Source organism: Mercenaria mercenaria, chromosome 3 (genome assembly GCF_021730395.1).
Source record: "Mercenaria mercenaria strain notata chromosome 3, MADL_Memer_1, whole genome shotgun sequence".
NCBI lineage: Eukaryota > Metazoa > Mollusca > Bivalvia > Venerida > Veneridae > Mercenaria > Mercenaria mercenaria.
Genome location: NC_069363.1, coordinates 47973225 through 47991581, shown reverse-complemented (window position 1 = coordinate 47991581; position 18357 = coordinate 47973225). Strand labels below are relative to the sequence as shown.

The 18357-nt window shown below is 36.2% G+C and overlaps 2 protein-coding genes across 2 annotated transcripts in view; both read left to right on the top strand.

Annotated features, from left to right (window-relative positions):
- Positions 1-327: 327 nt before the first annotated feature.
- The window catches only part of LOC123523507 (uncharacterized), a 116549-nt gene continuing 98519 nt past the window's right edge, over positions 328-18357 (top strand). Inside the window, exon 1 of the mRNA XM_053538394.1 lies at positions 328-553. The gene's annotated coding sequence lies outside the window, so the exon portion shown is untranslated. The remainder of the gene's footprint in view (positions 554-18357) is intronic.
- Positions 9218-10357, top strand: LOC123524824 (uncharacterized). The gene is made up of 2 exons (XM_053538396.1): positions 9218-9421; positions 9880-10357. Exons 1-2 carry the CDS (start codon positions 9223-9225, stop codon positions 10077-10079), a joined length of 399 nt encoding a protein of 132 aa, XP_053394371.1. The 5' UTR covers positions 9218-9222; the 3' UTR covers positions 10080-10357.

Sequence of the window (18357 nt, the reverse complement as noted above, 5' to 3'; positions counted from 1 at the left end):
ATCTATACCTTGTAAGATTTTTTTTTCTTTTTGGTTAAATTTCTTCCCTTTGTCATTCCTGTCCTTTGGACTTAGATATTTTTCTGAGGACCTTCCTGTCCTCAAGTGCAATGATAACAGGTGAGCGATTTAGGGCCATCATGGCCCTCTTGTTTATTTTTATAAACCGGGAAACCTTTATCAAAATTGTAGACGAATGTTTTTATCTTATATTTATAAGGCAAACAACGACTTTCAACAGAATTCAATGAAAAATGCATTATAAGAACATCGAATATGCAGTATATAGGGAATTATAGCAAACGTTTTAGTTTTTGAAATTTGAAACAACAATGTGTGGGTTAGTCGCTTTAAAACTTGTAATTGATCGCTATATTCGACACAGTTGAACAATTTTTGCTGTTCAATTGAGTAAGCCCTAGAAGGAAGTTTTGTACATATACTACGCATTACTTTTTTGAATGAATGCAGTTGGAAATAATAACGGTTTTGTAGTGATTACTTTTTTCACAAAATATTTCTCAAACTGAAGTCGGATATTGGTCTAGTTTAGGTAGGTGTTTTCTGACAGTATATTTTTATTATAAACTGTAAATTATTGTATAACAAATCAGTCAATTAAGCAACCTTTCTAAGTTCTAGATTAGTTCTGCCCATTTTGTCGTAGTATAGGACAAGCCCATTATTCTAACATGCGCTTTCATAGAATTACACTCTAGCGTATCATTTCTTATCCCATGTGCAGCACCGTATAAATACATCTGCGGGTGTCTCTGAATTGATTTTGGTAGATGTATAAGCAAAAAAGTGTAGTCAAAAGTGTAGTACTGTACAACCCGGGGCTAGAGGGTGTGGACGGAAGCATGCATTTCCACTACCGTCCGTGAACAGGCTCAACAAACTGAGCTTGCAGTTTCATTTTTGTCCTGTTGAGCGACATGTGAAGTTTCCACGTCTCCTATTTTGTGGAATTTGGTATATTGGTTTTGCTCATGGCCGGTCTTTTTATCGGTCGCTCGAGCGTTTGGCTTTTCGCCAACTAGAAAATAATTTCGCCTACAATTTTCAAAGTTCATTTGGATGCTTACCTATGCTCAGCAAAGAGTGTATGTGTGTGAGTGCGTTGGGGGGTTGGGGGTGGGGAGTAGTAGGTCAAAGATGACGTGACCTCGTGATTGAAAAGACTTCCGCTTAGTAAGTAAAGCATGTTTTGGTTAACAGTCGCCAGACTTTACAAGGTAATTGCTTGTAGCCAGTGAATAACCAGCATCGTTTTAGAGGTAAAAGGAAAAGGTCACAGTGACCATGAAACCAATGTCCGCTCAAAAGGTAATAAATGCTTTGAGCTACAGATGTCAAATAAAATATGATGATTGACAGTAGTCAGTAGATAACTCGTTTTTATACTGGAGGTTAGTAGGTCAAACGTCAAGGTTACCGTGACATCAAGACTGAAAATAGCTTTGTTACAGAACTTAAGACCACTTTGGCCTATTGCCTTCTAACTTCAGTAGAAGATTGTTTATTCCTTATGGTGTTATGGCTCAGTATTTCAAAGGTCAGAATGATTAAAACTGCTTTTAATTTTTGTTGGGTTTAACGTCGCACCGACACAGTCATGGGTCATATTACGCTTTTCCTGCATTGGTGGTTGAGGAAGTCCCACAGGTGATGCTCCACGCATTATGTCATCACGGGCGGGCACAAGGGTGAAACCACCGACCTTCCGTTAGCAAATTGAATGGCTTCCTCACATGAAGAATTGAACAACCCGAGTAAGACTCGGACCCTTATGGGTGGCAAGTAATTCGAAGTCAGTGATCTCGGCTACGTAGAACCACAAGGTCATGATACCGGAACTGCAACTTAGAAAGAGCGTAGAGGCATATGAATTTTACAAGGCGCTCTAAGACTTGTTATAGATTAGATACAGACTTTACATTGAAGCATATTTGATATTGGACAGTATGAACTGATACCCGAGACATCTAATCTTGTCAGTTTTGTGTATTTAGTAAAAGGTGGATCTACTAGAAATTGAGTTTAACCATTTTCCAAACCATACATCGGGGAAACTTTGGTTTTACCTACTCATTTACAATAACTTTAACGCGAAGTTTTATAACATGTAACCAAGTTAATAGATGGGTATTAAAAATAAAATCGATCAAGCTGGTGTTAAGCCTACAGTTTATTTGCAAAATGTTTTCAGTAAAACGTTATTTCTTTAGGTTGTTCATTCAAATAGAATTTCGGTACACGCAGAAATTTCCTGATATAATCATTCACGGAGTGATCCAACATATGTATTCTCAAATGGGCACCTCTTGAAATCATATGTTGTGCTTCTGAGAATACATTTGTGGTAAACATTTCACAGAAAAATAGGTGAGGATTTTATTTGTGATTGCATTTTGTGAAAATGACATTGTTCCAGTTAGGAGTCAACGCGTCTCTCCTAAATCCCAAGGCGTTTATGTGTTACTAATGTGTGTTTACCTGTGAATGTCGGAAATATACATGTATAGTTTGGTGTATAGTACATTAGCTGCCGATACGGTCTGCGTAATTATATGTTCTTGAACCAAGTGTCCTTTTCATGTTTGTTTTACCCGTTCATATGCGCCTCTATAATATATTTTCGTCGGTATTTTTCATCATCACCTGTGGAAATTGTCTGTCCATGAATCATGTACGTGAACTGAGTTTTAGAGCCAAATATCTGTGTCTCGAGTAATGGTCTCAAAATGCAATGTAATAAATACTTTAGGGTCAGGTTGTTTCAGGTTTTCGGTTTGCCCGATACAGAATTATTGGCCCGGCCTCTTCACTATACATGATATTGTGGACCTGGCTCTTACTTGTGTTATACAACATAGTTACATGCACACCGCAACTCCACATTCTAAGCTTATTAGTTTGTGGCAATATTTAAGGGAGGATATACTGCAACGTACATCAGAAAATTACTGCGCCTAAGAGGCGGCTTAATCACAGAAAAAGGGCGCAGCTAGTTACTCATTATATGACTGAGTATAACCTCCCTCCTATATAATATTGCCACTAACTATATAGGCCTAGAATGTGGGGTATATATACAAATCCTTACTTTACCTGGTATTTGGGAACATAATTCTATTCATTCCGTAAAGTACCGTTATATATACCTGTTTGTTTTTGTTTTTTTTTTGACGTCAACAAATTTTCAATTTGTTCTATATGTCTAAGAATTTTTTTATGTCAGTATATCAAGCTTTTCATATAATCCATCTACAGATGTCGAGTTATTTTCCACCAGAATTTCGTGTCCATCAGTTCTATATTTTTACCTTCATTTTCACCACAATTTCTTAGCAGTAATTTAGCAACGGTGGTGCTAAAGTATCAATTAGTTTACATTTCTCAACTGTTCTAAATTCACATTGACTGAAGATAGAAAACAAACAATATATGAACACATTTTGCGGTTCTCACAAACTTGAATGTGAATTTCGTAAATAACATGTTTGATATCAAGATAATTTTACATCTATTATGTATACCATTTCAGGTGTTTAAGTATGAAAGTGATTTATGTGTGAAGATGTATTGGGTAATATATTAAGATAGCGAGAAAATATTTTTTTTTCTATCTGCGCTGAATTCTATGCGATATATAATGTAAAAAAAGAAGACAAGAGCTCGTAGAACACGAAATGCCCCCTTAATGCATTCAGTAATAGCAAAAGGAACAGAAATTATTTGGTCACTGTGCAAAGAAGTTTTATTGTTCTTGGCCAAAGTGACCTGACCTTTGACATAAAAATCAATTTTGGTAATCTGCTGGTCATGACCAACCTCCCTATCAACTTTCAGTATCCTAGGCCTAAGCGTTCTTGAGTTATCATCCAGAAACTGTTTAAGTGTTCCTGGTCACTGTGACCTTGACCATTGACCTATTGGCCTCAAAATCAATAGTGGTCATCTGCTGGACATGACCAACCTCCCTATCAACATTCATGATCCTAGGCCAAAGTATTCTTGAGATATCATCCGGAAACCGTAAAACTGTTCTGGGTCACTGTGACCTCGATCTTTGCCCTACTGATCAACTTTCATAATCCTAGGCCCAAGAGTTCTTGTGTTATCATCCAGAAACGGATTGGTATACATACCAACCGACATACCGACCGACCGACAGACATCTGCAAAACAATATACCCCTCCTTCTTCGAAGGGGGGCATAAAAATATATTCTCTTACAACTGTCGGACTGACTCATATCTTTTCAAATAACAGATACATGGTATGCAAGAAGGTCAGTATCTTAACAAACTTTGTCCATTTATAAATTTCGTTTTCGCCGTATCCTAGGAATACACAACAATACTTCTTGATGAAATTTTACTCAAGTAAGAAGGACGTGTGGTACTAGTTCCTTAGGTCTGTTGTCTGTTTGTCTGTCCGAACATATTACGCGCCGCATAAAACATTCCACACGCCCAAATCCCACAACCTTATTACATTGCCATATGACCCTTCACCCCACCGGGACACACATTGAAATATTCTCTAAGTGTTATTCCCCCCTCCTGGAAATATTCTCTTAGTGGTACTCGCCCCCTCCTGGAAATATTCTCTTAGTGTTACTCGCCCCCTCCTGTTACCTAAGTGTTACTTTCCCTCTTGTAACCTTAAACATCAGGTGGTTATGCCACGCTTTGCTGCGCTCTAGATATTTAATGCTATTTAACATAATTTAAGGAAGTAGACTACCATTCGCATCAAAAAGTATTTGATATAAATTGACGAAACCTTGCATGGGTCTTTATCATGATATAAACTTGCGCACCTTCTATTTTTCGTCTGTCTCCGCCCCCTAATTTTAGAGTTATGGCCCCTGAAATAGTCAAAAATGCACAATTTCACCTTGTGACACGCCTAGCTCAAAAAGTATTTGATATAAATTGATGAAACCTTGCATGAGTCTTTATCTTGATATGAACTTGCGCACCTTTTATTTTTCGTCTGGCTCCGCCCCTATTTTTAGAGTTATGGCCCCTGAAATAGTCAAAAATGCACATTTTCACCTTGTGACACGCCTAGCTCATGAAGTATTTGGTATAGATTCATGACACCTTGCGTGAGTCTTTATCATGATATGAACTTACGCACCTTTTATTTTTCATCTGGCTCCGCTCTCTATTTTTAGAGTTATGGCCCTTGAAATAGTCAAAAAAGCATATTTTCACCTTGTGACACGCCCAGCTCAAAAAGTATTCGCTATAAATTGATGAAACCTTGCATGAGTCTTTATCATGATATGAAATTGCGCACCTACTATTTTTCATCTGGCTCCGCCCCCTGTTTTTAGAGTTATGCCCCTGAAATAGTCAAAAATGCACATTTTCGCCTTGTGACACGCCTAGCTCAAAAAGTATTTGATATAGATTCATGAAACCTTGCATGAGTCTTTATCATGATATGAACTTGCGTATCTCTTATTTTTGATATGGGTGCGTGCCCTATTTCTAGAGTTATGGCCCCTGAAATAGTCTAAAATGCACATTTTCACCTTGTGACACCCCTAGCTAAGAAAGTATTTGATATAGATTGATGAAACCTTGCATGAGTCTTTATCATGATATGAACTTGCGCACCTACTATTTTTCATCTGAGTCCGCCCCCCTATTTTTAGAGTTACGGCCCCTGATATAGTAAAAAAATGCACATTTTCACCTAACTATGTGCCTCGCTCAGAAAATATTTAATGTAAATTCATGAAACCTTGCTTATGTCTTTATCGTAATGTGACCTTGCACACTTGGCATTCTTCTTGAGAATTTTAGCATTTATTACAGAGTTATGGCCCATGAAATAGCCAAAATAGTGGATATTTTGTTTCTGATGCTCATAGCTCAAAAAGTATATGGTATATAATAATGAATCCTTCTCATATTTTTTGAGGCTATACCCCATTAAGACTGCAGACATTTGAATTATTTCCCCTTATTTGTAACAAATGTACCGGGGGGGGGGGGGCACACCCTGTGTCCTACAGACACATTCTAGTTATTTTTTTTTAGCAGTCATTGTTTACCGAAATAAATTTAACGAGTCTTGAAATCGGTTTGAGTAATTATAAATATTTTGAGTCTATTAAAACTGCATGCAGAATGTAAGCAAATGAATGTTGGTGACTGATTTTGTTAGGAGGAACAATATTAGTGTTCATGGCCCTTCTTATGTGAATTTTAGCAATTTTGTGTATTATACCTATTTTTGCTGTCTTACCAACACACTACAAAAGGATACGTACTTAAGGAGACGTCACGACTGAGATAGTTTAGCATTATTACAATACACAGTCGGTATTGAAATTGTGTTTCCAATACATTTGCTAATTAGATAAATCCTCAATATCTATGTGAAAATAAGGGATGTGTTTTGTATGATTGCAACACTGTGAGTTGCTCTAATTACTGACAAATGACTGAAACAATAGGAATTCGTACGAGAAATGGATAGACAAAACAACAGTGAGGTAACAATATATTCTTTTATTGTTTACATGTATGAGTTGTAAGCTACAATAAAGAATACCCATTTTATGAAAATCAAACTGGAAGTTAGAAATAACAGAAAAAAAAATAATTAGGTCACGAGTCATCATATACCTGTCAAAATTTGTCATTAGTTTTCGCGAGCTGTCAAACTTATTTTTATCTCTCTATTCTGCAAATGCATTGTTTTTGAAAGTATCTTGGACGGATATTGTAATGTGCAACTTACTTTATATTCCACATTTATATTTTTGCTTGAAATTGCTTTGTTGAGCTCGCCGACGTCACATATGAATGTCTATTGTTTTAGTTTATTGTCTGTTATAAAGGTATCAAATCTCAATATTAAGATATAAGAATTGTTCCTTTCTGGTAGACAAAGGAAACTATTTGGTTGAATAATGATATAACGGTTTTTGGAAAGAACTGAATATTCTTTGGTTTTTTTGTTATTCCCCGGAAAAATAAAAAGTGACATCACCTTAACAGTGGATAGATATAAGGCTTAATAATTAAGGCAGTTTACCTCCGGTACCCCGTTGTTTAGTTCAAAAGGGACACATTTATTAATTTATTAAAAACAAATACATTTGTTGCGCTTCTTATCTTTTGATCTGTAATTCATATGTTTCATAACTTCAGAAACTAAGTTTCAATGCCTTCTTAAGAAAATAGCAATAATGTCTTGATATCTAAAAAATTTCGTTTTTGTTGTTGTTGTCATACGATCAAAAGGTCTGTGTCTTTAAGATATGATATGATATTCTGCTCATATATTAAATCTAAATCTTTCATTTTGGTGATAGAGAAAATGTCACTGAATATTCGGAAATCTCGTAATCTTATAATGTATGTAGTAGAATATGCGTAACCACTGAAACACGAACCGTACGACAACTTATCTATTTTAAGACTGTTACAACGCTTATTAATTAACTAATAACATTATCGACGGCGCAGACCAGTTGAGAAGTATATGTATCTATACTTACCTTCTTCTTTCAATACAAATAACATTTAAAAGTCATTTGCTTCAAACCTGTACAGAATGTCTAAATGAAGGGTCAAGTACAAACAAACATGCGATTACTACGGTGTTCCGTTAGGGCCAGCACCTGCTCCCTGAGAAGTGCGAAGGTACGATGGCGAAGCGCGACAGTACGATGGCGAAGCGCGACAGTACGATGGTGACACTGCATCGTACTGTCGCACTTCGCCATCGTACTATCGCGCTACACCATCGTAGTGTCGCGCTCGCCATCGCACTGTCGCTTCACCATCGTACTGTCGCGCTTCGCCATCGTACTATCGCGCTTTGCCATCGCACTGTCGCGCTTCACCATCGTAGCGAAGCGCGACAGTACGATGGTGACACTACGATAGTGAAGCGCGACAGTGTGATGGTGAAGCGCGACAATACGATGGTGAAGTGCGACAGTACGATGGCGAAGCGCGACAGTACGATGGTGACACTACGATGGTGAAGCGCGACAGTACGATGACGAAGCGCGACAGTACGATCGTGACACTACGATGGTGAAGCGCGACAGTGCGATGGCGAAGCGCGACAGTACGATGGCGAAGCGTGATAGTACGACGGACTGTCACCATCCTACTGTCCTGCTTCGCCATCATACTGTCGTGTTGTCACCAACGTACTGTCGCGTTTTGCCATCGTACCGTCGTACCTTCGCGCTCACCGGGAGCAGGCGCTGGCCCTAACGGAACACCGTAGATTACAGCAGCCAAAAATGAATTATGCAAGTAAATAAATTAACCCTAGGTACAAGGTTTCACGTATCCTAAAGAATGATTTTTAGTATGGAAAGTATTGTGGTTTTGTAACAGGAAGTTTTACCTGTCTCATTTATCTGCTTGTATTTCCATATTCAGTTTTAATATCAAATGTGTCATTATTAATTCGGATACCGGGATAGTTAAGGTAAAAACGTTTTAAGTTTGTAAAGCATGTTATGACATGTAATCCAAAGTTATTTTTCGAAAGTTTTATTTTTTAATCTTGACATTTAATTGAAATAAACAATGAAATCGTATTTGTACGTATAAAGTCACAATCTTTCTGTACTGCATATGTTCATTTACGAAAAGCAAGTATGTCAGTAAAAAAGAAGACGTGTATAGTTTAAGACAGTCTTTGCAGACATGTTTTCGCAGATTGTTATTGTAACGGCGCATTTCATAAAGCTCTGCACAAATAATGTATATTTTGCACGATTGTTGTAATGAACGCTGGTGAAAATATGTTGATTTTTTGAACGAACGTTGTAAACATTTGTTTCGGGGATCGCTGGATAAATAATTTAATATGTTACTAAGACCACTATTATATATAATGGTGCATTTCTACTCTGGTCAGGATCCATGCTGTTCGCTTTCAAAGCCTATTGCAATTGAAGAAACCATTAGCGAACAGCATGGATCCTGACCAGACTGCGCGGATGCGCAGGGTGGTCTGGATCCATGCTGGTCGCAAACCCACTATGTTGGTTTTCTCATGGCGCGGCTCAACTATATCTACTCTTTTGCAAAACTATATCTGTAAATGGTGTTGCTTTCTTTAAAAGGTAATGTAATGTATGTTGATAATGTTGTAACTTTTTCAATTATTTTTTTTTATTCTATTCATATGTAGTGAATCCTAGTACATACTTAGTCCATAATGCACGACAGGTCGCATAAAAGTATTTTCAATACAGGTTATGAGGGTTATCACCCATATAGGCCGTGGCAAATACAAACGACCATCGCTCTGTTAGCATGTGTGATTTCCGTCATTTGCCTTATCAAGACGAGAAATACAGCTGGTGCAAGAATGTTAAAGTGGCTCACAATCAGTGTATACTGTTCTCTGCTGTCAGGTAATGTTTTAGTAAATTTGATTTTTCTCCAAGATGCTTTGTCTGATTATTCAAAGTAATCAAGCTATTGATGAAGCGCCTTATTGTAAATGTTTTAAAGTCAGTTAGAATACACCATTTTTAGGATTTTAGTATTTAAATGATAAAATGCAATACAGAAGTCTTTAATTTGTAGCTTAGTGATCCTCATACACATTGCCAACACTAAAATAGCAGATTATTCCCCTTCTTTGTATACCTACCAATCCAGAGGTAGTCAGGTAGAGTGCCAACACACTGAAAGTATACGTTTGTAAGTCATTCGTAAATGTTTAGAATGATTCGCTTGCATTTGGATATTACATATTTTGTGATTCTATTAGTAGGTGAAGTGACTTTCGTTACATTACTAAAATAGCTTTACAGAATAATTGTACTTAGAAAGTGAGTTAATTGTCAAATTCCTAATACATTTTTAGGGATCTTATCTCTAGTGCCAGCGGGAACTGTCGCAGACATTGTGCGTTCTAGTGAGGATGAGCAGTCCCTATTTCCGTATTCACTGCTTCTTACTGGACTCGGCGGTGTCCTTGCTTTGGTAATATCTCTCAAATCTTTATATTATGTGCAGTCGAGGCAGACGACAAATGAACAAGGATTCCATTTATTCTCAATCTGATAACATCGTTTGTATCTTTACATGAAAGGATGTCAGATCGACTGGGGTAAAAATCAGTGCATACAGCTATATATCATGGTGAATGCTGTCCTTCTGATTTTGAAATAAATAGAAACTTTAGTTATACAAAAGTTTGCTTTTTCTCCTCAAATGACATGCCTTTACAATGTATGATTACACAATTTATCGTAGCATGTAATGACGACACCAATGGACATTTAATTGCGTTTACAAGTTTGTATAATATTGGTTATATCGCAATATATACTATAAAAATGAAATGTATTCAATACGTTAATCAGCGCTTTGTTGGAAGAGTTTTTATATGTGGCTCAGTCTATTGTTTATAAGAGTAAATCGTACACAATTTATATTGTATGGACGGCGATAACGGCCAAAATTAGTAAATATACAATCCATTCATAAACAAGTCATTCAGTGCAGTGAATTTCAACGCCGTCTAGTCTAAAACTCCATCCCGTCCAATATAATTGCATTCAACGCATTGTATTTTGAAACCGTTTAATGCAAAACTTCATTCCATCCACCTAAACATGGAACGATGCATTAAAAAACGTGTTTCGAAACACCGTAATATGAATACACCGCTCTTAATTACACAAAGCGGTTTCAATATGCATTAGACGGCGTCAAGATGTAATAAATCATTTCATTTTACTGCACGTACTCATGTTGGGTTAAACGGCTTCACATTGAGTTGCATTGTATCATGTTTGGTTGGATGATTTCATATTACGGGGCATCGCAACAAGTTTTTCAATGCACCGTTCCATGTTTAGAAGGATGGAATGAAGATTTGCATTAAATGGTTTCAAAATACAATGCGTTGAATGCAATTATATTGGACGGGATGGAGTTTTAGACTAGACGGCGTTGAAATGCACTGCACTGAATGACTTGTTTATGAATGGATTATATATTTACTAATTTTGGTGGTTACCGCCGCCCATAATATTGTGATTTATCTATTAATCCAATCAGTTGTTTATAAGGAAATAATTTATGTCTCCTTATTATATATGAATGAAACAGTATATATTTATGAAAATACTTCTACTCATTCAATTCATTGTTTATTATATAAGAATGATACTCTATACATTAAATAAATTAGTTTTACGCATTTAGTTCCTCGTTTATAAGAATAATTCGATATACATGGATTAAAATACTTTTACTTATTCAGTTCATTGTTTGTAAATTTTTACGTTAAGCAGTATATATGTTATATTAAACTTCTCCTTATTCAGTCCATTATTTATAATGAATAAAACAGTGTATATGTTACAGTAATAAAATGTTTTGTTTTTACATTCATGATGGTTTATAAGAATAAAAGCGTATACATCTTTAGTAAATTGCTGGTAAGAGTAAAGCAGAATCTTTGGAATAAAATATGCTTCTTATAATTAAATTCTTTCTTCAGAAAGTATTCGTGACTTTCGTATATATTGTTGATAGGAGAAAAGTTCAATGTTTTAAGACTAGAATAATATCTATATAATAAAATACTTTAATGCAGTCCATTGTTTATAAAAGTACAATAGTACTTCTGGAATAAAATACTTTAGTAAATTCAAACTATTGTCTATAAGAGAGAAATAGAATTACTTTTCATGAAATGTTGTTTTCTGATCTTTCGCATTATTTTGATTATAAACTGGGTGTATGTGATTTACGTTCATGGTATATCAATAAAATACAGTTTAAACTAAAACCGTGTTCATGAAATAAAACAGTTTTTCTACATTAATTTTATTTATAGGAGTAATGCAGTTTTTATGGTCTAAATTACTTCTATTCATTCAGTCCATTGTTTATTAGAGTAAAACAGTATTTAGGGAATAAAATATTTCTACTCACTCAGTCCTTCGTTTATATGTGTAAATCAATACGCATGGAATGAAATATGTCTTTCAATTCAGCCGATTGTTTATGTGAGCTAAACAGTATTCTTAAAATGAAATACATCTTATTCAATTAGTTGTTTATATAAGTAAAACGATATTCATTGAATAGAATACTTTTCCTTATTCCTGTTTGTATGATTAAAACAGTATTCAAAGTAATTCTTTTCATTCAGTTAAACAGTATTCATGGAAGAGACTACTCTTACTTTATTTCTGTTTGCATGAGTAAAACAGTGTGTATAAAACTTCTTGCTTTCCTAAAGTTCAGTTGAATAAATATAATAGTGTATATGCAAACAAAAAATCTCCAAAATCAGTTAATAGTTTTTTTGTGAGTCAAACAGCAAACTTGTATTTTTTAAAATATATTTATGATCTGATTCAAAGTTTTTATCTCAAACTAATAAAGTACGTCATCAGGTAAATGAACTACGAATTCTACAATATAAAAGTTTGTTTTCGTATTTATAGAGGACAGGCTACTGTCTTTTGGTAATCATTTATCAGATCGAGGTTGATATTGACAAGGAGTGAGGTTCACCGATCCTCTTCCACCCATATCTGCCTAGTCTGATAATACTGTTATCAAAAGACAGTCGTCTGTTATTCTGTTAATCATGAAACTCATGCAACCTTCGAATTCCTCACACGTTGTGTGACAAATACGTACGGATATGTCACACATTTGTGAAAAATTAGTTCTGTACCTATACCCCCCCTCAAAGCAGAAACGTATACTTCACAAGTCCAAACAAGAGGGCCAAGATGGCCCTAGGTCGCTCACCTAAGAAACTCACCATAACAGTGTAAAACATGTTTGACCTACTGACTTCATGGAAACAAATATGCTGACCAATTTTCATTAAGATTGGACCAAAAAATTGGTTTCTTGTGATAAAAGAAGCATTTTCTTAGATATGACCTAGTTTTTGACTCTAGATGACCCATGTTCAAACTCGACCTAGATTTTATAAAGGCAATCATTCTAACCAAAATTCATGAAGATCAATTGAAAAATACAGCCTCTATCACATACACAAGATTTTTCTTTGATTTGACCGAGTGACCTAGTTTTTGACCTCAGATGACCCATATTCAAATTCGACCTAGATTTCATTAAGGCAATCATCCTGACCAAACTTCATAAAAATCAATTGAAAAAAAACAGTCTCTATCGCATACACAAGATGTTTCTTTAATTTGACCTAGTGACCTAGTTCTTGATCTCAGATAACCTATAGTCAAACTCGACCTAGATTTCATCAAGGCAATCATTCTGACCAAATTTCATGAACATCAATTGAAAAGTACATCCTCTATTGCATACACAAGGCTTTTCTTCGATTTTACCTAGTGAACTAGTTTTTGACCCCAGATGACCCATTTTCGAAATCGGCCTAGATTTTATCAAGGTAATCATTCTGGCTAAATTTCATAAAGATCAGTTGAAAAATACAGCCTCTATTTCATACACAAGGTTTTTCTTTGATTTGACCTAGTGACCTAGTTTTTGATCCTAGATGACCCATTTTCGAGTTCCGCTTAGATTTCATCAAGGTTATCATTCTGACCAAAATTCATGAAGATCAATTGAAAAATATAGCCTCTATCGCATACACAAGGTTTTTCCTTGATTTGACCTAGTGACCTAGTTTTTTAGTCCAGATGACCCATTTTCGAACTCGGCTAGATTTCATCAAGGTAATCATTCTGACCAAAATTCATGAAGATCAATTGAAAAATACCGCCTCTATCGCATACACAAGGTTTTTCTTTGATTTGACCTAGTGTCCTAGTTTTTGACCCGAGACAACCCATTTTCGAAACCGGCCTAGATTTCGTCAAGGTTATCATTCTGACCAATATTCATGAAGATTAATTGAAAAATATCGCCTCTATCGCATACACAAGGTTTTTCTTCGATTTGACCTAGTGACCTAGTTTTTGACCCGAGATGACCCATTTTCGAACTCGTCTTAGATTTCATCAAGGCAATCATTCTGACTAATCATGAAGATCATTTGAAAAATACAGCCTCTATCGCATACACAATGTTTTTCTTTGATTTGACCTAGTGACCTAGTTTTTGACCCGAGATGACCCATTTTCGAACTCATCTTAGATTTCATCAAGGTTATCATTCTGACCAATACTCATGAAGATTAATTGAAAAATACAGCCTCTATCGCATACACAAGGTTTTCCTTTGATTTGACCTAGTGACCTAGTTTTTGATCCGAGATGACCCATTTTCGAACCCGGCCTCGATTTCATCAAGGTTATCATTCTGACCAATAATCATAAGATTAATTGAAAAATACAGCCTCTATGCATACACAAGCTAAATGTTGACAGACAGACAGACGACAGACGCCGGACATCAAGCGATCAGAAAAACTTACCTGAGCACTGAGTCTATTCGAAGAAAGAATATATGTAAAAATATTGTACATACAATAATTTCACACATTCCAAACAACACTTAGACAGAACGGGGAGGGAGGGGAGTGGGGCGCGGTATATTGTTTTTGCTGTGCTTGATAGAGCCTCATTTTTCACTGGATGACAGAACATAATTATTTAGCAGATGACCCAAGCAGAATTTTGGGTCATTGGATCAAAGGTCAATATCACAAGGGGTAAAACACACTGGCCATAGCTTTATCAGATCAAGTGGTTCCAACGTTGTTTGAGCGGTGAATTTTACGCCGATCAGATGGAGAAATATGGCCGATACTACAAATTTCCGGTATTGTAAGCATGATTTAAATGAATTTCTACCCGTTAAATAACGAATCAAATGAAACCGATAGGTGCACCTGGAGCGCAAATGTGTCTATATTTTAGCACGTGTCTATTAAGCTGAGGTTTGTGCCGTTTATTCAAACACTTCTGTACAGTCCGGCGAGGGAAGAAGATTTTTGACAGTTTTTGACAATATCGCCTCGAATATAGTGTTTATCGGAAACAAGTAACTGTTAAAACACTTTTTATGTAAAGTCCTACCTCTTAAAACAAAGCGTGTGTATTTTCATAGAATTATTCAGGGTTGTTTCTTGACAATCGGCCGTAAACCTAATGCAACGCCGTTTCGAGTGGGTCGCTATGCAACGCAATCAAGTGGATACCGTTCTGTCTTACTTGCGAAGTCTTATCCGTCTTAAAAACAGTCATTAAAGCCTAACAATGATTAAATTTAGTGACTTTTATATCATTATAATGATCCCGCCGTTTCTAATATCTTGTACTAAATATATATAATACATTTTAATGCTCGCTTAACATTTAACATATTTTTGCGGACTTGTCAAAAACATCAACGCAAAAACATAAAGCAAGGGTGAACATCGAACAATATCATTAAGTAAGTAATAGTAATAGTTCGTAAAAACAAGAACCAGTTCAAGGACATTTATCTCCTCCACGAATGGTACTGAACAGCATGCCAAAAGCGGGTGGACTCTTTATGAGGATTGTTCAAATATGAATGCATCTGAGCACATATAATGTATCCTTGACAGATTTCAATGAAAATTTTAATTGATCTCCTGGAAGTATTCACCTTCAACAAATTTGCAAAATTTCAGTCTTCTAATCCAATCCTTGAAGCCTTTTTCCTAGTGTTTTCTAGGTATACTATAAAGACACTGGAATATTGCAGAACCGAGGTGTTTGCGCTGCACAAAGTTTCGACCAGAAAGGTATTTTTGCGCCTTGGGAACAAAAAGAAGTCACACGGGGCAGGGACAGGCGAATAAGGAGGGTGATGAAGGGAGCACAACAACCTTTTCCTGCTTCAGAAAGTCTTGTACAATAGACGCCTTGTGCGATGACGCGTTTTCATGTAGCAGTCTGACATTTGCCAAACCAGTTGCGGGTCTTCGAGTTTTGAAATATTTCTTTATTTTTCGAAGAACTTTAGTCTTGTTAAACTTCGAATTTACGGATTTGCCTTTAGGTACAGCAGCCTGAATGACAGGACCCTGAGTTGTGAAGAATATGGCATACATTACCTTCTTGACACTCATGGTCCGCTTTGCAATGCATGATCTTTTGCCAGACTTTGTTGCCCATATTTTGTTCTGAATCTTTCGTTTGGGCTCAAAAAAGTGAACCAATGTCTCGTCACCAGTGATAACATTTGCGAAAGATCGTGCATTGTAATTTGGAAACTGTTTAAGCAAGAAGTTTGCGCATTGCACGTGTGCCTTTTCCTGCTCATCTGTCAACAGATGGGGAATCCATCTAGCAGAGATCTTTCTCATTTTCAAATTACGTTTCAGAATTGTATGAGCTGCTCCTATGAGATGCAAACCATACTAGCTATTTGTCTAGCGGTGTATCTTGCATCAGTAGCAACTATTTCTTTCACTCTAGCAACCATCTTGGCAGACGTTGCTGTTTTCGGTTGACGGCCATGTGGTTCATCTTCTGTTGAAACTAACCAACATTTAAATTTCTTAAACCAACGAATAACTGTCGAAAAATATATTTCATTATGCCCATAAACAGAACATATATCATCAAGAATGTCTTTACACCCTATGCCAAGAACCTTCTTCCAACAATTTTTGTATTAGGATACACGAGTAGGCAATGTTAGCGAGCGATAGACACAGCTAAAGTGAACGGATATTAATAGGTGTGGTATCAATGTATAAATGAACAAATAAAATACAGACACCAATGAAAGAAAATAAACGGACTAGCAATACTAAGAGAGACGTGTTACACTTGTACTATTTAGCTGTTTCCAACAAAACTTTTTTTTTTCATTGGTGTCTGTATTTCATTTGTATTTTGATTTTTAAACGGCGACCGTAGAGTTTTATTACATCGTTTCTGTTTTATGGAGGACAAATAGAATCTTGCCTTTTCCCTGGCCAATTTTAACGGTCTTTGTGGTTTATCTCTCTGAAAATAAATGAACGTTTCACCAGGAATATGAATGAAAATATATACAAACAACTGATCAATACTTTTATCATGGACCAAACTGTATTTATTTTGTATAAACAGCTTAAATGCACAACAAATCAGTAATGAAATCGCAATGCATTGGTTTTAAGGGACTAAAAGTAACCAACTGTAACTATACTGATTTAAAGAGTCAACCCGAGTTTGGCATGCTGTTCAGTACCATTCGTGGAGGAGAAAAATATCCGTGGACAGGTTCTTATTTTTACGAACTATTCTATTATTGACTTAATGATATTGTTCGATGTTCATCCTTGCTTTATGTTTATGTGTTGATGTTGTTTGACAATGTCCGCAAAAATATGATGAATGTTAAGCGAGCATAAAAATGTAAAAGTACAATATATTAGAAATGGCGGGATCAATATGATGATATAAAACTATCCAAATTAATTTATTCATTGTTAGGCTTTGAAAATAATGACTGTTTTTAAGACGGATAAGACTTCGCAAGTAAGACACTGAACGGTATCCACTTGATTGCGTTGCATAGCGACCCACTCGAAACGGCGTTGCATTAGGTTTTCGGCTGATTGTTCAGAAACAACCCTGAATAATTCTATGAAAATACATACACTTTGTTTTAAGAGGTAGCCCTTTACATAAAAAGTGTTTTAACAGTTACTTGCTCCCGAAAAACACTAAATTTGAGGCGATATTGTCAAAAACTGTCAAAAATCTTCTTCCCCCGCCGGACTGTACAGAAGTGTTTGAATAAACGGCACAAATCTCAGCTAAATAGACACACGTGCTAAAATATAGACACATCTGTGCTCCAGGTGCACCCATCGTTTTCATTTGATTCGTTATTTAATGGGTAGGAATTCCTTTAAATCATATTTACAATTCCGGAAAATTGTAGTATCGGCCATATTTCTCCATCTGATCGGCGTAGAATTCACCGTTCAAACAACGTTGGAACCACTTGATCTGATAAAGCTATGGCCAGTGTGTAAAATGACATATTCTTTAGAATTATCCTTTGACACTGGTACTTCTGTCCGTCGCATTTCGTGTCCGGTCAATTACTTCACGATTCACAGATCGGTTTGCAAATAACTTGGTGTTTTTGGTGTCTGGGGCATTACTTTGCCATACATAGTGGGATTATAGAATGACTTGGCTAAAATGTTAACAATAAGACCTGCCGTCCACTTACAGCCCGATGCTTTGCGGAAGGGTTGCCGATAAAATTTTGCTAGTTTCGGGAACCTTTTGGGATCATTAATCAATAACATGGGCGGAGCCTTGCCATCGGGCTTGTTCGGCATGTATTCGAGGAGTGGCATACGAACGGTTGTGGTATAAACGCCGAAACATCTATGAAGTAGCCGTATGCGACACGGTAGAATGCAAACAGGTCAGAATTG

Coding starts and splice junctions, on each gene's coding strand:
- LOC123524824 (XM_053538396.1), top strand. CDS start 9,223: ATGCACGACAGGTCGCATAAAAGTATTTTCAATACAGGTTATGAGGGT. Junction 9,422..9,879: donor ATACTGTTCTCTGCTGTCAG/GTAATGTTTTAG, acceptor ATACATTTTTAG/GGATCTTATCTCTAGTGCCA.